The sequence below is a fragment of the Pan paniscus genome, chromosome 8, assembly GCF_029289425.2.
Source record: "Pan paniscus chromosome 8, NHGRI_mPanPan1-v2.0_pri, whole genome shotgun sequence".
Classification (NCBI taxonomy): domain Eukaryota; kingdom Metazoa; phylum Chordata; class Mammalia; order Primates; family Hominidae; genus Pan; species Pan paniscus.
In genome coordinates, this window is record NC_073257.2 from 89973452 (window position 1) to 89999135 (window position 25684).

The window sequence follows — 25684 nt, forward strand, 5'->3', positions numbered from 1 at the left end:
CAAGGAGTCCAACTAAGGGGATTCTGAGGTAGAGGAACACACAAGCCTTCACAGCAGGCTAGGGGAGGAGCATGTCCTTCTGGGATCAGAACACCGAGGACCCGGAGGGAACATCTTGGCACTGCTGTGCCCGGCCATGTGGCGTGGGACCTTGGCTCAGAACTTCCCAGCTCCTTGCCTCCACAGAGGAAATGGAATATAAATACATGCATGTGGCTCGGGAGAGCGGGGGACTAAAAACAAGACCATGGATAGGAAAGGCCTTGTAGAGAAAGTACCACGCGAAGTGGGGCCCTGTGAGTGTTCACAAAGAACCTCTCAACCCTGCTCCCGGAATCTCTGCCCACATCCCTCACAGCTATGTGCAGACCTTCTTAAGAAGTATATGTGCAACCGGTGAATGACCAAACTGTGATACACCCACATTGCAGAACACTGCTCAGCAACGATAAGTAACAAGCAGCCAGCACACGCAGCCTCTTGGGTGGATCTTGCAGGCATGGTGCGGAATCAAAACAGCCCAGCTCCAAAGGTCACATACTATATGATTCCATGTCTGTAACATTCTCAAAAGGACAACATCACAGAGATGGAGAAAAAATCAGCTGCCAGGGGGCAGGGATGGGAGGGAGCAGGGGGTGTTACTACAAATGGGCAGTGGGAGGGAGACCTCAGTGCTGATAGAACAGCTATGTATCTTCATTACGGTGGTGGTTACACAGAACAACATGTGTTTAACCACACACAACCACACACACACACACACACACACAGTACCAATGTCAATATGCTAGCTTTGATATTATACTCATGCAAGGTGCAACCATGAGGGGAAGCAGGGAGAAGAGTACATAGGACCCCCCTGTACTATCTCTGCAGCTTCCTATGAATCTATAATCATTTCAAAGTCAAGTTTTCTTTTTTTTTTTTGAGATGGAGTCTCGCTCTGTCCCTCAGGCTGAAGTGCAGAGGCATGATCTCGGCTCGCTGCAACCTCCGCCTCCCAGGTTCAAGCAATTCTCCTATCTCAGTCTCCCGAGTAGCTGGGATTACAGATGTATGCCTCCATGCCCGGCTAATATTTTTGTATTTTAGTAGAGATGGGGTTTCATCGTGTTGCCCAGGCTGGTCTCGAACCCCTGAACTCAGGCAATCCACCCGCCTCGGCCTCCCAAAGTGCTAGGATTACAGGCGTGAGCCACCACGCCCGGCCAGTCAAGTTTTCTTTTTAAAATATCTGCAGAGTGATTATCTTGAAGTAGTAAATTAATTTGTGGTTTTTTCCTTATAACATATCCACATTTAAAAAATTTTCATAGTGGCCATATAGCTTTTACACTCTGGCTCCCAAAAAAATCTGAAAAACACTGGCAAAGATGTGAGGCAATGAGTTCCCCCACACACTGCAGGGAGGACTGCAAAAGCCATGACCTTTTTGGAGCAAAGGGGGAAGATCAAGCTGGATGTTAAACATTCATGTCCTCTGACCCAGCAAACCCCACCCCCAGGAATGTACCCCAGGGCACACTCCTGGGTCCCTATGAAGTAGCATGCCAGTGGCCATGCAGCACGACACAGATGTAAGTAAGGGCAGAGATGCCCAGACTATCCCTCGGGAGGGACTGGTCAACAACTTAGGCTGCTGCCACTAAGGAATGACACGCAGTTATATGCCTTGGGGCAGATCTAAAGATGTGAATGTGGGCTGGGCATGGTGGCTCACACCTGTAATCCTAGCACTTCGGGAGGCTGAGGGCAGATCATTTGAGGTCAGGAGTTCAAGACCAGCCTGGGCAACATGGTGAAACCCCCATCTCTACTAAAAATACAAAAAAACTAGCAGGGCGTGATGGCACATGTCTGTAATCCCAGCTGCTCAGGTGGCTGAGGCAGGAGAATCACTTAGACCTGGGAGGCAGAGGTTGCAGTGAGCCAAGATCACGCCACTGCACTCCAGCCTGGGCAACAGAGTGAGGCTATCTCAAACAAAAATAAAAACAAAAAGACATGCTGCTAAAATCTGGCTGGGCGTGGTGGCTCACATCTGTAATCCCAGCACTTTGAGAGGCCAAGGCAGGTGGATCACCTGACGTCAGGAGCTCGAGACCAGGCTGGCCAAAATGGCGAAACCCCGTCTCTACTAAAAGTACAAAAATTAGCTGGGTGTGGTGGCGCATGCCTGTAATCCCAGCTACTTGGGAGGCTGAAGCAGGATAGTTACTTGAACCTGGGAGGCGGAGGCTACAGTGAGCCCAGATCACACCATTGTACTCCAGCCTGGGCAACAGAGTGATACTCCATCTTAAAAAATAATAATAAAAATAAAAACAAAAAGCAAGATGAGCAACTGAGTATATTATAATCCCATCCAGGTTACCTCAACCCCCCAAAAATGTGTGAGATGTACATGTTTTGAAAGTGTCTGGGACATAATATAATAAATTGTTAACAGTGATTGCCATCGGGGTGGGAAGCAGTACACAAGAGGTCTAGCCAGAGGAAGATCTGTTGTCACGATTTGCCTTTTGTACTACTGGAATTTTGTATGTATGCCATGAAAAAGTGTCTGGCATTTTCAGTTTTTGTTTTTTATTTATTAGAGACAGAAGTCTTGCTCTGTCACTCAGGCTAGAGTGCAGTGGCGCGATCTCGGCTCACTGCAACCTCTGCCTCCCAGGTTCAAGTGATTCTCCTGCCTCAGCCTCCCGAGTAGCTGGGATTACAGGCACCCACCACCAAGCCCGGCTAATTTTTGTATTTGTAGTAAAGACAGGGTTTCACCACGTTCCCCAGGCTGGTCTCGAACTCCCTATCTCAGGTGATCCACCCACCTCGGCCTCCCAAAGTGCCATGATTACGGGCGTGAGCCACCATGCCCCGCTGGCATTTTCAATTTTAAAAGGTCAGAAGTATTAAATTTGCATGTCCTATGACTCAGCAATCTCATGGCATTTGTAGCTTAGTCTCAGAGATACCATTACGTGTCTCCAGAGGCTCTGTGCACACAGGTAAAGTTCAATGCAGGCCTGTTTGCAATTGCAGACCCTGAAAACAACTTCTATGTCCATCAATAGGTGGATAATTTAAACTACATATAATCAAACAACAGAATACCATAAGGTGGGTAACATTAGCCAGGCTACACTTGGAAAGATATCCAAGGTAGGATGCAAATTGCAGATCCCATTACTGTACATAAATAGCAAAACAACACCAAGAAATCTATCTAGGTATATATAGATTTGTAGGGGCACATATGGTTTGGGCTGGGTGCTTATCTTCTAAATGGGGGCAGGGACAATCTCTAGGAGCAGGATTAAAGGGGGAAGAAAGGGACTGCCACTTTTCACTTTACATATTTTTATATTGCTTGGCTGTTTTACAACAAACAGGACTTACTTTGGTAACAAAAAAATTTAAAAATAAGTATTACATTTAGTTAAAAAAAAAAAGGGGTGGCGTTTAAAAGTCACAACACAATGATGTCAATTTTTTTAATTGTCCTTGATAAACATTCATGAGAATGTTAAATGTAGAGAACTACATTTAAAATGTTAATAAAGCTGGGTGCTGTGGATCATGCCTGTAATCCCAGAACTTTGGGAAGCCAAGGCGGGCAGATCACCTGAGGTCAGGAGTTCAAGACCAGCCTGGCCAACATGGTGAAACCCCATCTCTACTAAAAGTACAAAAATTAGCCAGGCATGGTGGTGCACACCCTGTAATCCCAACTACTCGGGAGACTGAGGCAGCAGAATCACTTGAACACGAAAGTCAGAGGTTGCAGTGAGCCGGGATTGCGCCACTGCATTCTAACCTGGGTGACAGAGCAAGACTCCATATCAAAAAAAAAAAAAAAAGTTAATAAAGGTTATCTACAGGTGGTACCAAAGCAAGTGGTTCTTATTTCCCGCTTAGGCCTTTGGAGGTTGCAGTGAGCTGGGATTGCGTCACTGCACTCCAGCCTGAGGGACAGAGAGAGATAGAGAAAGGTTATCTACAGGTGGTAGCAATGCAATTGATTCTTATTTCCCTCCCAGACCTTTTATTTCCTAATTTTCTACAGTAAATAGAAACATACCATCAAGAAACCTATTTTTAAATGTTCACATAGTACAATGCCCAGAACAAGGAAAATATAAAAACTTTGCTCATTACTTCTTGCTCAAACCTCCCAAATGTAATCTGCCTATGCATGGCAGATGACCCTGGCTCCAGCCTTGAGACTTACCGCAACGATCCTGTCTCCCACAGCAAGGGACCCTTCTTTAGCGGCAGGGCTTCCAGGCAGCACAGCGGCAGCGTACACTCCATTCTCCAGACTGATGCCACTGTCTGCAAGCCACAGGAGGTCACTGGGTAGACCCTGGCCTCGCTGCCTAGCCCTGGGTCACCCTACCTCATCTTTGTTACCATCTTCTTACAAAAGAGGATGTCAGCAGGCTGCGCCCTGTCTACGCCTGCACCCTGCCCCAGTCCCACCAATCAGGGGCTCAGTTACATCTACCCTGGTGAATCAAACACTCAGAAAGCAAGACTCAGGGCCCAGACCACCTCTTTCCAGGAAAGCACATGGGCTACATTTAAATGGCATTGGCCCCTCATCCCTGTGAATGAGGTGCTCTAAGGGGCACCCCCGGCCCCTGTCCACAAAAAAGGGCCCCAGCCACCTGAGGCACTCTGCCATGTCCACAGGCCCGCTACCTTTCTGTCCACTGAGGTTGATGTGCAGCGGCGTGACCACCTTCCCACCCAGGGACTTCCTCCGCCGCACGACCATGTTGATGGCCCCCTCCCCATTGAGGAGCGCCTTGATGGCCTGCTTCTTGTCCTTGTTGATGAGGTCCACATCGTTGATTCTCAGCAGCCAGTCATTGACCCTGAGAAAGGGCACAGCCAGTTCAGCACCCACACAGGCTGTGAGACCAGCGGCTACCGCCCACAACTCTCACTCAGGGGGCTGACTGCCAAGGAGTGGGTGCCTCACATACACGCTCAGAAAATCTCCTCTTGCAGGAGTGCACAGTGGTGAAATTTGCAGATGCTGAGGTTAGACAGCCTGGGTTCAAATCCTGGCCCTACCACTTACTAGTTGTATGACCTAGCCCCTCCAGGCCTCAGCGTCTTCATATGTAAAATGGGGGCAATAATCACGCCTACCTTGTAGGATTGTAAAGATTAATCAATTAATTTCTATAAAGTGCTTAAACCAGTACTCAGCAAATAGCACTGTAATAGTGTTAGCTATTTTATCATCATGACTATTTCCCTGAATGAGCATGCCATGTACATCCTGGGCTCTCACGCATACCCCTTGAGCACTTTCCCACCCAAAGGAGCAAAAGACAGTACCTGGTAACTAAAGAATAATCAGATTCAGAGGCAACTGAGAAGCACTGTTTCTTTCGGAGCATTATTAGCTGCTGAGACTGCAGGCCTTGGACAGACTGTGTGTGAGTCTAAGGCTGGGAAACGTTCACCTAAGTGCTACCTGGCTCTCTTCGGGTCCTCTGCACTGGGGAGAAGGGCCCCACCTTGCCTCCAGAGCCTGGGCCTCAACTCTTACCTTAAGCGGCCATCAGCAATGCTTCCTTTGTCCACTTTAGTGACAAATATGCCACAGTCCCCCGGGAAACAAGGCTCATTCACACCTTCTGCCATATCAAACCCCAGTGCCTTCAAGTCAATATCCTCCTGCAAAAACAGCAGCAACAGCAACGCATTTCACAAAGCAGTGACAGAGACATTTGGCTCTTAAGCCCCAAAGCTGCCCACTCCAATGTGGGGGACTGTCCCTTCACCTCATCTGATAAGACACTCCATCCCCAGGATGGAAACCTATGAGTATCTGCAACCTGCCCCTTCTGGCCACTGCAGACAGACATCCCTGTCAGCGTCCTCCGAGGACCCTGCCTTTCCCCAGCTGCAACCCAGCCTGGACAGCTGCTGGGAAAGGATGCCTCACACTCCTGGGAGGAAAAGGAGAACCTCCAAACTTGGAGTGGTGAAACTGGGAGATACTGCAAGCGGGTCACCGTCTCCTCCTTCATCCATCAGAGAAGGAGAGAAGAACCATCAGAGGCAGCTTACCGTCTCCCTCTCGAACTCTACAACTTCCGTTTCCCACTCCATGGAATCCGTGTCAATGGCCGAGTCGTGGGAGCTGTGGGCCATCAGCTGTCGGAACCGGGCCTCCTTTTCCAACTGGGATTCCATCTGTTCCCTGTGAACAGAGAAAGCCACGGTGACAGCCCCTTGGGAGGTGAAACATCCCACCGCGTAACGGCTCTGAACCTCACGAGGCAGGCCATTTGAAAGAGCTAAAATGGGTTCCTTTCCCCCTTGTTTCCCAATAACTCAGAGTCAGGTCAAGGCTGCTGGGATATCTGTGAGTTTTCACAGTGGTTTTTTAAAAAAGACAAATTATCCCCAAATTTATCTAGAGGTTTAACACAATTAAAATCAAAATGCCAGCTGGGCACGGTGGTTCATGCCTGTAATCCCAGCACTTTGGGAGGCCGAGACAGGCAGATCACCTGAAGTCAGGAGTTTGAGACCAGCCTGACCGACATGGTGAAACCTCGTCTCTACTAAAAATACAAAAATTAGCCGGGCGTGGTGGCATGTGCCTGTAACCTCGGCTACTCAGGAGGCAGGAGAATTACTTGAATCAGGGAGGCAGAGGTTGCAGAGAGTGGAGGTCACACCGCTGCACTCCAGCCTGGCGACAGAGTGAAACTCCATCTCAAAAAAAAAATAAAATTTAATTTAAAAAATAAAATCAAAATGCCAACAAGATTTTTGTAGACATAGACGGCTATTCTAAAATGTATACAAAAAGGCATCAGAATCACTAAAACTATTTTGAAAATGACTAAAGTGGGAGGAAACTCTCTACCCAATTTAAGACTTAGTATACAGCTACAGCAATCAAGACTGGGTGCTGCTGTCAGGGAGACAGACACACAGGTCTGTAGAACAGAATAAGGAACCTAGGAATGCCCCAAGTCACCAAAGGTGCATAAGTTAACAGAGGAAGGACAGCCTCCAACTAATGATGCTGGAGCGACTGCACATCCATGGCCAAAGAAATGTATCTCAACCTAAACCACTTAACCTCGGATAAAAACGCCAACTATATCTCAAATTGAAATGCAAACTGACAGAAGCAGCAACAGAAATGCCACTTAAATAGTTATATTAGGATGAAGATGTAGTTCTTAACATTTCCTTTAATGCCATTGTTACAATTTTAAAAAATGTTCACTGATGGCCGGGTGCGGAGGCTCACGCCTGTAATCCCAGCACTTCAGGAGGCAGAGGTAAGTGGATCACTTGAGGTCAGGGGTTCAAGACCAGCCTGGCCAACATGGTAAAACCCCGTCTCTACTAAAAATACAAAAATTAGCCAGGTGTGGTAACATGCACCTGTAATCCCAGCTACTCAGGAGGCTGAGGCACAAGAATCACCTGAACCCAGGAAGCAGAGGTTGCAGTGAGCAAAGACTATACCACTGCACTCCAGCCTGGGCATCTCAAAAAAAAAAAAATTTGATAGATTTGACTTCATCAAAATTATAAATATTAGCTCAGAGAAAGACCTAGTAATGAAGATGTGAAAGGGAGACTCAGAAGCCTCGTTATATCCTCAGGTGACTTGCCTGTGACACCCTTCCTGAAATCTGGGCCCAGGCTGCCTTGCCAGCTCATGAACACTGCCCACTGGGCTCCTGACCTACTTGTGTTTCCTGCTCCAGCAGACAGGCCCCAGGGCCGCACCTTTGCCTAGGCTGTGCTCTCACCAGCCAGCTCTAGAATGCCACTCAGCCTCCAGGGCAGAGCTCCAATGCCTTCCAACACTGCCCCAGCCCCTCCCCAGGCCAGTGCAGCTGAGCTCAGCATTCAATGCTCACTATACCTGTCTCATCTGGCATTACCAGGGAGTGCCTGAGGCTTCCCAGGCAGCAACACAGACCCCCTCACCAGCATCCTGCCAGTTAGAGAACTTAGCAGACAGGAGGCACAAATGCAAACATGCTAAATGAACACACAAGCTGAATGCACAAGCTTCAGGCAACTCTGGCCCAAACAAGAGGCAAAATGTCCCATGTTCACGGCCAGAGATTCTAGGCTTTCCCTTCGAAGAGAACCCCTTGATTCCATCACATTGCTAGACCCAAGATGGTTCCTGTGAAGAGTCTTGCCTTGCCTCTTAACCCCTATAATATTCCTGAGAGCACCCAAGCTCCAGAGAGTCTGGGTTTTTATAGAATAAATGGAGCTCTTTGTCTCATTAGGAGTTTTACTGAATGGGAAAGAAGAGAAGCTGTCACTCCCTTCTGATGGGCATCACTTGAGTGTGCAAGGCTTGCACACTTGCACTCACACACGAGCTTCTCACTGCCCCCTCACCACACTAACAGCTAGGAAAATGTCGCACAATGGATGGAGAGCCACTGCTTTCCTACTAGATTTGGGTTTTAGACCACGGCCTATTGGGCTCTGCCAATTTCTATGCTTAAACCCTGATCTTTGTATTTCAATGCACTACTAAAGGCCACTGAGTGTTTAAATGACACCCTGGGAGGCTGCTGTAATTGAGGGGAGGATGTCTGACACCCTAAATGGTCTTCCAAATGGGCGTCCAAATAACACAGGCAGAACAGACTGCTGGATGGGGGTTGCAATTGCCTTTAAAACTCTAAATCACAATCTGTCGTCATCTTACTCATTTACGTACTTGTCTCTTAGATGGACCTGACCTTGGTCTGTGTCTCTTCCTGCGCACTGTGAGCCCATGAGGAAAGGGACTTGGTATGCTTGTCAGTGCCATTTCTCCAGTGCCTCTAATGGAGGCTGGCCCATACAGAGCAGGTACTTGAAAAATCTCTGCGAGTGAGTGAGTGAGTGAGCAGGGGAATGAATGAATGGATAACACATGCATGCCTGCCCCAGATGGACTGCTTGGGAACAGGGTCCTCCCTTCCTAGTGCCTTGGCACATGGTGCCTGCCCTGTGTCTAAGAATTTTTGGCCTAAGAATTTCTAATTAACCCTACATGGAGATGACATTCGAACCCATTCTACACACTGACAGAGTAAGGCAGAGTGAAGTGAAGGGACAAACAGCCAGGTCGACACAGAAGGATGAGGCCCTGGCCAATGCACTCAGCATTGCCTTGCCCAGAAGGGAGAGGGGCCCCAGGCTCCCAGATGCATGCCCACTCCAGCGGGTGCCCGCCCGAGCCTACTTGAGCTCCTTCAGCTCGCGGCTGACATCATTCTTCTGCTTGCGGGTGTCATCCAGGCTGCGCAGGGCCTCAGCCAGCTCACTCACCGCACGGTCCCGCTCCCGCCTCAGGTTGTCACACAGTGTCCTGGTGGAAGGAGCAGAGGACAAGGTCATCTCAAGGGGCATGGGGAAGGGGGCTCCTGGTCTGCAGCGGATGGTCTGGCCACCTCACTCCAAATACCTGCCGGCACCTATCCCATCCCCAGATGCACAGGAGCACTTGGGAATCTAGGGGTAAGACCACCTAGGCCAGCCCCAGTGCATGACAGAGGGAATGTGGAGGACCTGGGCAGGGAAGAGACACCCCCACAGTCACCCGGCAACAAGTGTCAGGTTCCCAATGCCCTGTTTCACCCTCAATGTGCCTGGGGTTAAGGACCACCCTCTGCACACACTCACTGTTCTAATGCCAACTTGGGGAGCCAGGGGGTGGCTCTCCTCTGCATGAAGCACCCCCCACCTGCCTGGCAGGCCTGTGCTCCAGCACTACCACATGTCTCATATCTACCCACAGGCAGAGCTTTCTAGAGCTGTCCCTGTACCCTGCAACTAGGAAGGGAGCCCCTTCGGATACCAGCCAGTCCTCATGCATCTCTGTCTCTCTTAGCTCTGTGCAGGTGCAAAGTACAAGCTTGGCAAGACTCTATGAAAGAGGACCCCAAGGAGGTGGAAACAGATTACCTGGCTGTGGAGGGGCCTGGGATCTGTGCCACCTCCAGAAATGGATATACCCAGAGGACTGGTTCCTACCTCTCCACAGCCTCGAATCTCCCCCAGCCTCAGTCAGAGCCCGGCTGAGGACTGCCCCCTGGAGACACCCGTGGAAGGGGTCTGAGCAGAAGCAGACAGGAAGCAGCCCCTGGGCCTCCCTCCCCTTGCACTGGGCACCTAACTGTGCTCTCCATTAGCAGGGCCTCACCACCTAGCCATCCTCATCTCCTGACCAGCCCCTAGAGACATTGGTCTCTCCCCTGACAAACCACAAGAAATCTTTTGGACACCTCCCAAATAGCAAGACATTATCTCTCCCCACCCCAAACATCACCACCACCATAGCCTCTCCTGGTTCCTCCCCAGCCAAGGATCAAGCCCACACTGCTTGGCTTCCCTTTCAAGGCCTCTACACCTGCCCCTGGGAATCTCGCCAGCCTGCCCTCCCCACGACTTGCCCACATCCCTGCCCTGAGCACACTCCACAGGTGCCCTCCATCTGCAATGCCCTTCCCCCTTTTCCACCTGGAAAAACCCCACTCATGCTTCCAGTTCTAGCGCGAATGCCACACTCTCTGGGGAGACCTCCTCACACCCCAGGGAGCCCTGCATGCCCCCCACAGCCCTAGAGCTCAGTTACACATCTTCCTCCCTCACTGCCCTGCCCGACCAAGCCTCTCCCAAGGTCTCCTTGCTCCAGAGATCTAAGACCCTGGCACACAGTAGGCGCCCGGTGAATACTGCTGAAAGGACACACTTCGGATGTGCTCTTCTCATCAGAAACCCTCAAATAAAAGAGGTCGGCCTCGTGCCCCTTCACAGCGGTCTCACGTGGACATAGTACACACTTGGGACACCTAGGGCTGAGTGAGATGGGAGGGAGAAACAATGGAAAATTCTAAAACTAAGAGGCAAGGCTAGGGCATCAACTAGGGGTGAGAAAGGAGGAGCCCAGGTCCCTCCCACTTTACCTGGACATACAGTAAATGATTCTGACCCTCCCAACAGACCCTAGCAGGTCCCCTCATCCTGGGGAGACGCAAGCCCACGCCAGCTTGAGGTCACCCCATACCGGATGCTGTCACGCTCTGCTACAATCTTGTCTCGCTCCTGGAAGGCCCAGTCCCGCCGGCACTTGGCCACATCCGCCTCCTGGAGGGCTTCCTTCAGCTCCTGGCACAGAGCCTTGCACTGCTTTCGAAGGATTTCAACCTCCTTGTTGGCTCTCCCAGCATCCATTGTCACCGTGTCTTTGATCTGGTGGGAGCAAGGGGCAGGAAGAGGGAGAGGTTGCTGAGCTTCATGGACCAGGAGCGCCTCCCACCAGTGCGGGGGCCAAGGCTGAGGCTCTAGGGAGCTGGATGGAGGGAAACACGGAGCCCATCGCAGCATACCCCATACCCCCAGTGACTGCACCCCACAGCCACGGTCCTATTAACCAGCACCCCCTAGCCCCCACCATGTCTGTGATCCTATAATCTGGCATACTGAGTTATTTTTAAAGACAAAAATACACCAGTATTCCTGCTGGTGAAGTGCTGTGTATCTCAGTTCATTTAAAAAGCTGAAATCCAAAGCATTTGCATCTTGACACATCCCTAGAGAGTTATATGCTCCACTAAAATTTCAAGTCAAACTCTTAGTAGCACTCATATGAAAACCCCCTCCACACCTCTATAATCCTTAGACAACACAGGGAAATGACGGATGACAAAGCAAGTGTTTACTGCAAGAATAACTCCTCCTCCCGCTTGAGGCTTTCCAAACATGCAAAAGAGAAGCACGACAGCAGAGGCGCTGATGACACTGGTGTCCCCGCCCCGAGACTCTCCACCCCCAAGTGCTAGGACACAGGAAGACACACACGCACAGGAAGAAAGCTTCCGTTCCCTCTAAAGATCATTCTCCAGACAGCAGGAGACAGCAGCCTCTACAAAAACGTGTTCAGAAAGATCTCAGACGTAGAAAACAAGAGAAGAGAATGAAGTTGACAAGAAAACACCTGGAGTCAGTTGATAATTCCCCTCATCTCTGAAAACAGAGGCAGAGGAGCTGAAAAATAATTTGCACAAAAAGGACCATCAAAACTCGAGGGTGACAGTGCAGTGGCAGGCTTTCCTCAGACCTCACGGTTTCTGGGGGTCATTCAAATCATTTCAGTTTTGATTTTTTTTTCAGCTTTACATGGTATGCCGTGTTTGTTTAGTTTGCTATTTTCAAAAAAAAAATCCTTCTTAAATTTTCATTTTAAAAAGAATTATTTGGGGGCAGGGTACAGTGGCTCACACCTGTAATCCCAGCACTTTGGGAGGCCAAGGCAGGCAGATCACATGAGATCAGGAGTTTGAGACCAGCCTGACCAACATGGTAAAACCCCATCTCTACTAAAACTACAAAAATTAGCCAGACATGGTGGCATGTGCCTGTGGTCCCAGCTACACGGGAGACTGAGGCAGGAGAATTGCTTGAACTTGGGAGACTGAGGTCTCAGTGAGCCCAGATGGCGCCACTGCACTCCAGCCTGGGCAACAGAGGGAGACTCGGTCTCAAAAAAAAAAAAAAAAAAAAAAAAAAAAAAGTGTATTAATTTAGTCAAGAATTTATGATAAACAACACTTTGAAAAATTTACATTATATTTGCTGTTTTACAATATATTTATGGATAGTTTTAGAGCTGACACGTTACCACGTGGATTCCCTGAAAGGTTTCTCCATGGTGCTCTAGATGAGCATCTAGGAGGGAGGCCCCAGGTGCAGACAGGACGACAGGCAGCGCAGGAGGTGGGCAGCTCCCCCAGCCCACAGCTCCCTTCCTTTCCCTGGGCCCCACACCATTGCTGGTCTCCAAAATGAATTCATCCCCAAAATACTGCTTCCTTATAAGGAATACAAGAAGTACTATACTTAGTTTTAGTGAGAGGGGAGAGGGAAATGAGGTACCTTAAACAAATGGTAAAATTTGGAAGCCCAGAGGACCCAAGTGACGGACTGACTGATTCTGATTACACTGGTGAGGAACCACAGGATCTAGAAGTGACTCGCCAGGGCTCCCCCATCCTGCAGAGCTGACTCGTGATCAGTACCGGCTCCTCTACCCCAGGCTGCCTCGGCATCAGATGTCAGTCTGAGTCTGCTCTAAAAGCGCCACCTGCAGTCTCTTTCTTCCTGTGCTGGGTGAACAAAGGCGTGGGAAGAGATGGGCTAGTCTTCACAAGACACTTGCCAGACCCAGGCATGAGGCCAGTGAGAAAAGCCTATGGGCTGCAACCCAGCCCCAGAGGGCCAGAGCCCACTCGAGGGTCCCAGGGGAGGATGGGGCCCGAGTGTGGAGTGGTGCCACTGAGCAGATGGCTCTCGGGTGAGGGCACCTCCCTCTGCTTCCTGGGAAGCTTCTCTTGCTACAACAGCCCTCTGCCTCTAAGTTCTGGAAAGGCCACTGCTGCCTTGCCTTGTCCCCTGGCACTGTCCAGTCTGTCCACCACAGCTGAGCTCAGCTCCTCAAGCAGGACCTGTAGCTGCATGTGTAACTGCATTCAGGGCAGCAGACGGCAGGAGCATGGGGGGCTGCCCTTCTACAGACGGAACTCGGTGAGCAGGGCCCGTCTAGGAAAGTGCGTTGGAACCTGGGAGATTTCTGCAACAGAGAGCAGTGGCCTACAGCTTCCAGTGGTGCCGACCTCAACTCCCCAGGCAGTTCCTCCCTCCTCCTGGGAGCAATGAGCCTTCCCCGGACAAGGTCAGCTACTGGCCTGAGGCAGGAGGGCGGCCTTAGGGGAGCTCCTGAGGATATCTCTCCCCTGGGAGCTGGGAAGAAGAAGGCGAGGGAGGCAAGGGCACAGCCAACCTGGCAAAGATCCTGACAGGCCCCCGGCCTCCCCATGCTACCTCTTTGCTCCCTCTTTGCCTCAGCCCACTCAGAACACAGAAGGGAGAGAGGGCATAGAGAAGGAAAGGGGAAAATGGAGCAAGAGGTGCAGATAGAAGACAGAAGCGTGCAAGCACGATGCCAGAAACTGAAGCCCAGCCCTCGGGCTGAGCAAGATGAAGATGGCTCTGCGGTGAGGGAGCTAGACCTGCCAGAAGGCCCCCCACAGCTGACCCCTGACAGGCAGCAGCCAGTGGGGTGGCGGGGCCAATCCCCAGGGTGCCTCACTGCCCACCCCTCCTGGCCTGCTCTTGCCGGTGGAGAGTGCTCTCTTATCCATGAAGCCAGACCAACTTGAGAAGGAGCTGAGGATTTCAGCTCTCAGAGCTGATGGGGCAGCCACGGGGGCTCTCTCCTGCCTGCTGACTCGGAACAGGGCCTGGAAAAGATCCCTGCCTCAGCTGACAGGTGCACTTGATGCCCAGTCAACACCCCCTGTGGAGGATGGAGGCGGGCTCCAGGCTGAATGGCTCGCCTGAGTGCTGGGAATGCGGTGGTTGCCGCAAGGACGTCAGGCCTGGAGGTCTCATTGCTGGATGCCAGCACCACAGGGAACTCAGGTGTTCTTTGTGCATCTCTGTGCTTTCTATATTTCTACAAACACTCTTCACGATTAACTTCAAAGATCTCAAAACTTGGCCAGGCGCAGTGGTTCAGGCCTGTAATCCTAGCACTTTGGGAGGCCAAGGTGGGTAGATCACCTGAGGTCAGGAATTCGAGACTAGCCTGGCCAACAGAGCGAAACCCCGTCTCTACTAAAAATACAAAAATTAGCTGGGCGTACTGGCAGGTGTCTATAATCCCAGCTACTCAGGAGGCTGAGGCAAGAGGATCGCTGGAACCCGGCAGGTGGAGGTTGTTGTGAGCCGAGATCGTGCCACTTCACTCCAGCCTGGGCAAAAGAGGGAAACCACATCTCAAAAAAAGAAAGAAAGAAAAAAGAAAATCTCAAAACTCCATCCACACGGGCTCACTGTTATTCCCCAGGCGTGTGTCTGACATTCTGTGACATTTCAGAGCAGTTACTGACTCGGTCATTTTCCAAGTTTCCTTCTTCATCATTTTGTTTTCCTTATTTGATATTGACATTTTCCCCAAAAAATTATGTGCTCAGATACCAGGATGTGAACATGAGTTCACGGTTTTTCTAGGATGATTACCAAATTCTAATGCATTATCTTTACTTATTAAAAATTTATTCTAATAGGCTTTTCAAAAATTTCATTGCAGTAAATATTTCTCTTCACACTGGCTTTTGCCTCAAGGGTCTGGAGAAGTCTTGGTGGTTCCTTGTATGAAATTCCCATTACTTGGCTGGCCCATTTTTACCCACAGAAGCAGTTTAATGAGGTTCACCCTAATCCTAACAGAGTAGTAAGATTCAGACGGGCATAATAATGAATGCCCATCTCAACTCACTGTTGCTTTGTGCAGGCACAATGATGTATTTTCTATATTGAATCATTTGTTCATCATGACCACCATTCCATTGTGCAAATGAAGAAACTGAGGCTGGCTGGGTGCAGGGGCTCACGCCTGTAATCCTAGCACTTTGGGAGGCTGAGGCAGGAGGATCGCTTGAGCCCAGGAGTTTAAGACCAGCCTGGGCAACATAGTGAGACCGCATCACTACAAAAAAATTAACAATTAGCTGGGTGAGCTGGTGCTCGCCTATAGTCCCAGCTACTTGGAGGGGCTGAGGTGGAAGGATCACTTGAGCCCAAGAGGTCGAGATTACAGTGAGCTATGATTGTGCCACTGCACTGCAGCCTGGGGAACAGAGAGGCTGTCTCAATAAAAAAATAAAAAATAAATTAAAAATAGAAACTGAGGCCCAGAGGCCAGGCACAGTGGCTCACCAGGCGGTGAATTATACTTGTAATCCCAGTACTTTGGGAGGCCGAGGCGGAAGGATCACTTGAGTCCAGGAGTTCGAGACCAGCCTGGCCAACATGGCAAAACCACGTCTCTACTAAAAATACAAAAAATTAGCCGGGCGTGGTGGCACATGCCTGTAATCCCAGCTACTTGGGAGGCTGAGGCACGAGAATTGCTTGAACCCAGGAGGTAGAGATTGCAGTGAGCCGAGATTGTGCCACTGCACTTCAGGCTGGGCAACACAACGAGACTCAGTCTCATAAAAAAAAAAAGAAAGAAACGGAGGCCTAGAGAGGTTTGAGACCACATGACTGAGGAGGGCCATCTCCCAGCAAGGGGCCTGTGTCTCATGCATTCCCCACATCCCCTACCACTGCCCAGGCCTGACGAGGAGTTGCTGTTGGTTGAAAGACATGCTGGTCACCCCTTGGGCATCACCTGCCTCACACTTAGTACAGCAGGACCTGGTAGTAATGATCCAATGCATACCAGCCCTGCCAATCTGCCTGACCTTTAAACGCCTTGCTTTTTGCTTCTCATAAACCACCTTTGAAAGCTGCATTCTAACTGACCTGCACAGAAAGGCAGAAGAATAGAGGGATGTGAATATCTGAGAACTATTCTGATAGGAAAATAATCTGCTGTGATCAAGTCTAGAAGCTCTAATCAGAGCCACACACAACACAGACTGAAGGGAATCTCCATGGGCCCATCCAAGCCCCCGCAGGGCTCAGCTAGACCTAGGGCAAGGAGCTCCGCGATGAGGAGAGGTTGACAGGTAGGAAGGAGACAGAAAATCCACATTGGCCACCCAGGAGTTGAGCTAGGTGGCCCAATCTAGTGCTACCAAACATCCCAGCCCCCCAATCCTGGAGGTGTGGCCCCCAGAGAGCAAGGCTTTAGGAGAAGAATGTTGGGCTCAGCCTACTAGCACATCTTCCCAGCAGGAGCGTGAAATACTTTTTCAAGAGCAGACTCGTGAGATGCACACTGCTGGTGAAAAAGGGCCCCTGAGGGTGCTCTTCCAGACACAAGAGGCCTAACGTATCTATGGCTTTGGGAACTTGGCCTTGGTATCTTGCTTCATAATAAGCAAGTCCTTGAGATATCAATGACTTTCAGCATGGGACTGATCTGCAATTACGTAGCAATGGGTTTGGGTGTGAGTGTTGGTATGTAAGCTCCGGGCAGCCACGACTGTGTCTGGGTCTCCCTCCCCCCTTGTCCCCTGTAATCCAGACTAGAGCTGGGCATTAAGCATGAGCTCAGGCAGTGTCTGATAACCCAGCTTGCACTTAGGCCTCCAGTGAGAAGCCGTTGACTCCAACTCAGGAGAGGCTTCTAATCCGGACACCACGCACTCTGCAGCCCCTCTTCCCGGGACGCTGTAGGAGAGGCTGAAAGCCAGCCACCGGCCCACCCACCTACCTGCCGCAGCGCCTCCATCTCCTCATTGGCCGCCTTCTTCTCAGATGTGCTGTTCTTGAGCTTGGACTCGGCCAGCTCCACTTCGGTCTGCAGCTTGTCCAGCTCAGAGATGACCTGGTCACGCTCACTCATGATGAGCTTATACTCGCTGTACACAGCGTCCCGCTCCTCCCTGTATTTCTCCGACTCCTTTGCTGTCTTCACCTGCGTGGTTCTCAGCTCGGTCAGCTCTGACTGCAGCAGCTCCATCTCCCACTGCAGGTCCTTGTTCTGCGCCGTGGCCTTGTTCAGCTCATGGTGGATCGCCTCAAACCTGGCAAGAGAGGTGGCGAGATGTGGGAGGGGCGGGCGCCCTGCCCGGTCAGTGGCCGGCTGCGCTGCTGCCTCCCGCCAGCTCTACTGTGCTGGACAGTCAAGCGTGAAGTTTCAAGTGAAGTCACTCTCTCTACCCCCAAGAGAGAAAAGTCACAGAGTACCAGTGCCCCCGGACCTGGAATTTTTCTCAGCCCTTTACAAATGCCAGGAGTTGAACTGAGGACTTCATGCCCTCCACTCCACTAGAAACAACAGCATATTTCTCCCACAGTCAAGCCACATTAATTTTTTAAAATAATAAAAACAAAACAATGCCAGGATAACAGCATAAAGAGGCCTTAACGATCATTTAGTCAAACCGCCTCATTTCACAGATACGAACAGTACAGCCCTGTGACAAGGTCATCAAGTTCGCTCGAAGAGCACAGCTCTGTCCTTCCAGGCCGGGGGGCATCTTCCACACAGGCAGCCTGCAAATCAGAGCCCATGGCTCCAGACCAGCAATTCTCAGTGTGCTCCATAGACACCGGTTCTGCATGGGGCTCCATTACCCCCAAAAAAGTATATTATCTGATGACTTGTGTTTGGGAAACTCTGCATCTTGGCCCCCTCTTGGAGAGTCTGTCTACTGCACAACACCATGCTGAAGGCTCTGAGAAGTCCTGCAGCAGAGACATCTGTCTGGGTTCAACCTGGCAATGCTCAAACCTATTTATCCCCAAAGAGCACTTTTCATGTGAAACTGCTACACGCCCCAGAGAACTGGTGATTCACAGGCACATCCTCTACAAAACACTGTTTGAGGGCATATATCACATCTCTAAAGATGACAGAAGACACATGCCCCAGATAATTAACTTTCCTATTTGCTAGGTGGGTGACTGCCACAGAGGGGAGAGGCACATGACAGTGACCAAAGAAACAGGATGCTCAGAACACACCAGTATTTATTAAGTATTGTGCAGAGCAGTTAACACAGCAGACCTGAGATTTCTACACGCTCAGAAAGGCTCGCTTGCAAGGCTAACCACTGAATGGTGTCCGTGAACCCGAAGGTAAACAGGGATGTTCAGATGGGAAGAGGGAGCCACGATTCCCAAGACAGATTCGGTGTCAAAAAAAAAATGTTTCCTGGTCAGAAGCATTTTTTGATTGAAAAAGCACAATAACTCATGCTTTTCCCCTGGTGGTGGCTGGGAACCTTATAGAACCCATTTGCCCCCGGCCCCCCATGGCCCTAGCCCTACCTCCTCAGGGAGAGGGCGCACTGGTGCTGCAGCTGGATGGCCGTGTCCCTCTGCTGGGTCAGCATCTCTGTCTGCTTCAGCAACCGCTGGTTCTCCTCCCCCAGCTGCTCCAGACGGCTCAGGTCTGCATTGTGGATGGCGACTTTCTCACTGTACCTCTTCCGAAGGGCGTCATAGTCCTTCTTGACCACCTCCAACTTGTCCATGGCCGTGTCATACAGTTTGTTGAGAATCTCGGATGACCCGTTGTGCTTCAACACCTGGAGACCAGACAGTTTCACTTACCAAGGGTCTGCGGGAGGTGGCGGAGGAGACCTCCCACTCTCACTTTTGTCTATCTGAGGGTGAGACTGATGACAAGGCGGTGGGGGGGGGGGTCACCCTAAGGCTTTTGAGAGTCTTGAGGTCCAATTCTCCAGGCCCTGCAGTCACACTGGGCTGATTCATTTAGATTCACTCAGTCACAACTATTTACTAAGTATTGTGCAGAACAGTTAACACAGCTGACCTGAGACTTCTATATCCTTAGAAAGGCCGGTTTGCAAGGTTGACCCTACCGAATGGCGTCTAGGAACCCGAACAGTAAACAGTTCTCTAGGCTGATGTAAAACTTTTCTTCCGGTGATATAAGCAGCTCTGGTACTGAGCCTGTACAAATAAAGTGGCTTATGCTGAACACCTGCTTTCTACTGGGAGTCCAGAATCTGGGTACATGCTAGGCAGAAGTTCCTACATGACCAGCCCCCAATAAGACACTTGAGCACTGAGTCTCTAATGGGCCTCCGTGGAGGCCAGCACTTCTTGTGTGTTGTTGTGATTCCATGCTGGAGGAATTAAGTGCATCCGGTGAAACTCCACCAGGAGAGGATTCTTGGAAACTCAGGCCCAGTTTCCCCTGGACTTTGCCTCACGCGCCTTTCCCCCTTTGCCGACTTTGCTCTGTGTACTTTTGTTGTAATAAATGTCAGCCATTGAGTATAATTACATACTGAATCTTGTGAGTCCTCCCAGAAAGTGACATAGCCCAGAATCAGCTTATGTAAATCGGACCTAAAGACTCTCAAAAGCCCTAGGGTGACCCTCCATGGTGTAGGGTCCCCCCGCATCCCATGCAAGTACCTAATATGTCTAGCACTGGTCTAGGGGCTGGTGATGCCAGACAGGACAGAAAGACGCTGTGCCCTGTGGGCCTTTTATCCTAATTTGGAGGGTGTGGACACACAGATAGGCCAAATAAAGTAACTTCAGAGCAAGGTAAGAACTATCAAGAAAATAAAAAATAAAACAGAATAATGGGCTGGAGAGAGCCATCTGAGCAGCAGAGTGGAGGTCTGTGAGGGAGGCTAAGGCTGAAGAGGCTTCTTCAAGAAGGTGACTTCAGAGGCAAATGAAGAAGAGCAGCGAGAGCACACCGGGCAGAGGGGAGGGCAGGGGCAAAGGCCCAGAGGCAGGGCCTGCAGGCGTGTTCTAGAGACAAAGAGAGGGGCAAGGCGGAGTAGCAAGAGCCCAATGAACAGGAGGAGGTGGGTTCAAAGGGGACCTGGAGAAGTGGGTGTGGGCATGGGGGTGGCCATGGCCGCAGGCCTCACAGTGAAGACTGTCTCCTGAGTGAGACAGGAAGCTGTGGAGGGTTTTAAGCTAGACAGCATTCTACTCTAAATGACAGGCACTAAAGTTCATTTGGGGTGCTGTTATAGAGAAAAAAACAAACCAAGAAGATGAGTTAAGAGGTTGCCAGGGGGGCTGCTGGCTTCGGCTAAGCACCTCATGGGAGCTGAGCCCTGGGGTGAGTCACTCCACCTCTCTGGGTTTCAGCTTCCGGATTCCTCAAATGCCCAGGCTAGACCAGGAAAGCTTGTCTGGCCCTTCCAGCTCCAACAGCCGAGGAATCCCCTGGCTCATTCAGTGGCAGCCTGGGTTATCAAGTGTTTGCAGCCTAGAGAACCAGAACCTTTGGAGTTAGGGTCAGCTCTTAATAAACACGAAAAACACAAAAAGCAAAAGAGGGCTTAATTGAAAAGTCAGAATCATAGCAACAAGAAAGTAAGGTCTTCCTCTAAGACCTAAGCATTAGATTCTAGGACTGTAGACTCTTAAAGAGGAAGTCAAGGAAGAGGGAGAAATGGAGGGAAGGAGGGAAGAAGGGAAGGAAGGAAGGGGAGGAGAAAGAGAAAGAGAGAGAGAGAAAGAGAGGGAAGGGAGGGAGGGAGAGAGGGAGGGAGGATTGGTTCATTTCAGGCTCATTCTTTTTCCTTTATTTATTTTTAAAGCAGAACATTTTCTTTCAAGGGAAATCTTACTAGTACACCAAAAATACAGAACTTATTTTAAAAAGCAGTACACAGGTATCTCAGGCAGTCAAAATCTTCACTGTTTTGTAAAATGGCATCACTGCTGCAAAACAGGAATGCACACTGAGAAACAGAACCTCACTGACAGTGCCCACTCTACATCTAAAATCTTTCTTTAAAAAAAAAAAAAAAAAAGCCCTGGCCAGGCACAGTGGCACATGCCTGTAATCCCAGCACTTTGGGAAGCCGAGGTAGGTGGATCACCTGAGGTCAGGAGTTTGAGACCAGCCTGACCAACATGGTGAAACCTTGTCTCTACTAAACATACAAAAATTAGCTGGGCCTGGTGGCGGGCACCTGTAATCCCAGCTACTCGGGAGGCTGAGGCAGGAGAATTGCTTGAACCCAGGATGCGGAGGTTGCAGTGAGCCGAGATCACGCCATGGCACTCCAGCCTGGGTGACAAGCGCGAGACTTCGTCTCAAAAAAAAGAAGAAGAATGGGCTCACCATGACTATACCGGGTCAGCGAAGGACAGTCCTGACATCTGGTCAACCAATGCCTTCTACCCACATCTGGAAAGGTCCAGCATCTAAACTGGATTGCCCTGATTGGTGAGCAATACCTCAAAAATGCCAATTAAAAATTACTTCAGGCCGGGTGCAGTGGCTCACGCCTGTAATCCCAGCACTTTGGGAGGCCGAGGTGAGCAGATCACAAGATTGGAAGTTCCAGACCAGCCTGGCTAACATGGTGAAACCCTGTCTCTACTAAAAATACAAAAATTAGCCGGGTGTGGTGGCAGGCACCTGGAATCCCTGCTACTTAGGAGGCTGAGGCAGGAGAATTACTTGAACCCAGGAGGCGTAGGTTGCAGTGAGCCAAGACTGTGCCACTGCACCCCAGCCTTGGCGACAGAGCAATATTCTGTCTCAAAAAAAAAAAAAATTACCTCAAATGTTTTACTGTCCAAACATCCCCTAAGCCAAGTGAGAACCCCATTGGCTCCAAATGAGTCTGCTTTGCTGGGGAACAAAGGAGGCTGTCATTGCCTGAGTTCCCCACAAGGTGGCAGCCGCGGGGAGACCAGCCAACGCTCTCCTGCAGCGGCTTCCCGCCTTCCCAGCTCAGAAACAAACTCATTCCAAAGGCAGCCTTGAAATGACACAAAGCCCGGTTCTGGGTGGTAGCCCGCAGAGCCCACCTCCACAAGTGCTCGGCAGAATCAGGAGTCTATACCATGGTTTGGCCTCTTTGCAGTCCCCTGAACGGCTAACCTTGAGGGGCCTGGATCCGGGCCTGTGTGACAATCCAGGGATGATTCAGGGCCGTGTGAATCAGGCTGCCAGCAAGGGCCGTGAGAGTGGGCCACGAATTCCCAGTGCGACAGGGTGGGTCACAGACCTTGAGGTCCTTTCAGCTGCTTCCCCCAGCCTTCATAACATGGTAGGATCCTCGGGTCAGAAGACCGAGAGAGAGAGATCAGGCCCCGTACTGCTTGCTTCCACCACGATGACGGCCACCCTCGGCCTGCTCCACAAGTGAAAGCTCCTTGGGATAGGGTCGTGCTCACCAGGAGCTACTCCGCCTCCCTGCAACTCCTAACCTCCGGTTCTCACTCTAGCCTTGGAGTCAAACAGAATAACCTGTTCCCACAGGGCAGCATCCAGATACTCAAAGACGCTCGCAGGCCCCAAACACTTCTCACCCTTTCTCTACAAACAGGACTCAGTGCCAGGCCTGTACTATGTAACCAACAGCCTCTGAACAAAGCTGGGGAACCAGGTCATGGTTAACTCCGGAGAATCCAAAAAACTAAATCTATTGGTCTAGAATTTTTCCCTCTCGCCATCAGAGGATTATGTTCTTGGTAGGTATTTCCACATGCATGTGCACACACAAGTGCACACACACACACACACCTAACTACAGTCAAATGTTTAGCTTCCCAGCAAAAGCTAATGAAGAGAGACTATTTAAATTTGGCCCAGAATTCTAAAATTAAAGTGATCACAGTTCACTGCAACCTCAACCTCCCAGGCTCAAGTGATCCTCCTGCCTCAGCCTCCCAAGTAGCTGGGACCACAGACACGCCCCACCACACCTGGCTGATTTTTTATTTTTTGTAGAGATGGGGGTCTCACTATGTTGCCCAGGCTGGTCTTGAACTCCTAGACTCAAGTGATACACACACTTTGGCTTCCCAAAGTGCTAAGATTACAGGCGTGAGCCCCTGAGCCTGGCCTGAGAGTCAACTTCTCCACTCAGGCAGGCAGCAGTCTTCAGAGATGATGTCCCTCCAGCCTGAGCACGGGACAGTTGGCCTGTGAGTTCAAGGGGCTTAGGAGAAATGGGTGTAAGTTGCACAGGGGAGGCACAAAGACAGCCACAGTCTAAGCTGTTCCCTGCAGGGAGGCCAGGAAGAGACCAACCCTCCTACCTGTACCCTACATTGGTCAGAACACTCCTCTGTGGGCTTCTCTGTAAGGGATGCCCTTCAGCAACCAGGAAACCCCTCTCCTCTCTTCCTTCCTCCAGGCCCATCAAAGGGCATTCATTCAGGATACCTGGGACAAGAAAATCAACTTTCATGAATTACAAGAGAAAGTATATTTTAAAGACAGGGGAAAGGGCAAGGAGGAGGAGAGAGAAGACTCTCGGGGCCTGAGAGGTTTCCCAAATAGATTAGCAGGACCTAGGAGAACATGTGCACTGCCCTGGTCCCAGGAATTCTACCTGTAAGGCTCAAACTTCAAAACATGTGTGCAAAAGAACACAAAGACATGTGTGTCCACTGAAACATGGTTTGTAACATGGGAAGATGCTGACCACCAAGACGCTCCACACAGAATTCGATTAACACCTGACAGACAACAAAACAAGCAAGGACCTTTTTGTATGTGCAAATTCACAGAAAATGTAAGGAAACCCATGATATATTGTAGTATTTTTTTTTTAAAGCAGGTTTCAGGGAATAAAAAATAAAACTATATGGGTATTAAATGTGACATTAAAAAAAAAATCTGCAAGGATACACATCCATCCCAATGGTTTACACAGAGGATGGTCATTTCCACAAAGCTAGGCTGGATCTGAGGAGGTGGGTGGCTGCCCACATTGGTTGAAGATTTTTTTTCTATTTTAACTAAAGAATACACACTATTTTAGTAAAGAAAAAAGATGCAAAAACACCCTCTACTTAGATTTCCCAACCAAGCCTTGTCAGGGTCTTCTGGGCATTCTTGACACAGCCTAGAAGAATCCAAGAAGGTGCACTCGGACTGCCCAAATCCAGAGATGGGGATGCCAGGCAGAGGCCCTCCCCAGCAAAACACACATATGGACAAAACACCTGTGTGCTGCTCTCAACCATGGCGCCCCCTCCCCTAGGGCTGCCTCATTTCCTCTGAGATAAATCATGCAGAGGGCCGGGAAGCCCCACAAATCCCTCAAGCAAACATGCAAGTCAAACAGCACCATTTACCCTGCAAGGGCCTCTTCAAGTTTACAAGGCGTGGGAGGAACCCGGCAACAAAACTGCCCTTGTCCAGAGAGGTTGACCTTTGCCCTTGGGCCCAGCGGGGAGCAAGCCTGTGGCCATCCCCTTATCCCCGCTTCCTCTGCTGCTGGCCTACTGCCACCTGAGCATCCCACAGCCAGGCATCCACCCCACGCCTGATGAAGGCAAGGGGGCCCAGGATGCCAGGACGCGGGGCTGGTCGCCCAGCAGCTCTGAGATGCTCCCAGCCCTGCTCCCTGTGGCAGCCAGGCCTCTTCTCCTGGTGGGGTCTGGAGGTGGCGTTTGCTGAGAGGCACTGGTCCAGCTGAACTGACCTGGGGGACCCCAATGACCAGGATGCATCCCCACCCCCGCCCCTGCTGCCAAGGACCACAACGGTAGGAAAAGGAGAGCAGGGAATGGGCTGCAAGGTGGGGGAAGAAGACCCTCCCCTGTGAGGCAGACAGGAAAGGGAGAGGGGGACAGGGGTGGGAGGGAGACCTCAGTCTGAATGTCTGTAAAGCTGAGCAGGTGCTCAAGAAAGTCAGAGAATGGGAGACAAGGAAACTTTACGCTTCTTGAGGGCAGAGTGCTCTTTCTAAAAAAATAATATTTTCAATTAAACAATTTCTTGTAGAGATAGTCTATGTTGCCCAAGCTGATCTTGGACTCCTGGAATCAAGGGATCCTCCTGCTCCTTCCAAAGTGCTGGGATTACAGGTGTGAGCCACTGTACCCAGCCTGGATTTCTCTATTTATGACAAGGTGAAATTCTGAGTCTTTTTTTTTCCTCTCTGAGTTATAATTTACATACCACACAAAGTGTGCAATTCAGTGTTTAATATATTCACAAGGTTATGAATCCACAAAGTTGTGCAGCCACTACCACTATCTAATTCCAGAACATTTTTATCACCCCAAAAAGAAACCAATACCCATCAGCAGTCACTTCCCAAACCCCAAGCCCAAGACAGCCACAAATCTGCTTTGTGTCTACATAGATTTCCCTGTTGTGGACATTTCATGTACCTGGAATCATAGTTTGTGGTCTTTTTGCTGGTTTCTTTCATTGGCTGTCATGTTTTTGAAGTTCATCCAC

General features: G+C 50.2%; 1 protein-coding gene across 2 annotated transcripts in view; it reads right to left on the bottom strand.

Moving 5' to 3' along the window:
• The window catches only part of DLG5 (discs large MAGUK scaffold protein 5), a 135917-nt gene that overhangs the window by 34147 nt on the left and 76086 nt on the right, over positions 1–25684 (bottom strand). For both annotated transcript variants that reach the window (XM_008965579.4, XM_008965578.4), the window contains exons 6-13: positions 18796–19055; positions 17234–17546; positions 11075–11259; positions 9251–9376; positions 6091–6223; positions 5567–5694; positions 4705–4880; positions 4232–4335 (exon numbers count right to left, since the gene is read on the bottom strand). In XM_008965579.4, the coding sequence (XP_008963827.2) occupies positions 4232–4335; positions 4705–4880; positions 5567–5694; positions 6091–6223; positions 9251–9376; positions 11075–11259; positions 17234–17546; positions 18796–19055 (1425 nt within the window). The remainder of the gene's footprint in view (positions 1–4231; positions 4336–4704; positions 4881–5566; positions 5695–6090; positions 6224–9250; positions 9377–11074; positions 11260–17233; positions 17547–18795; positions 19056–25684) is intronic.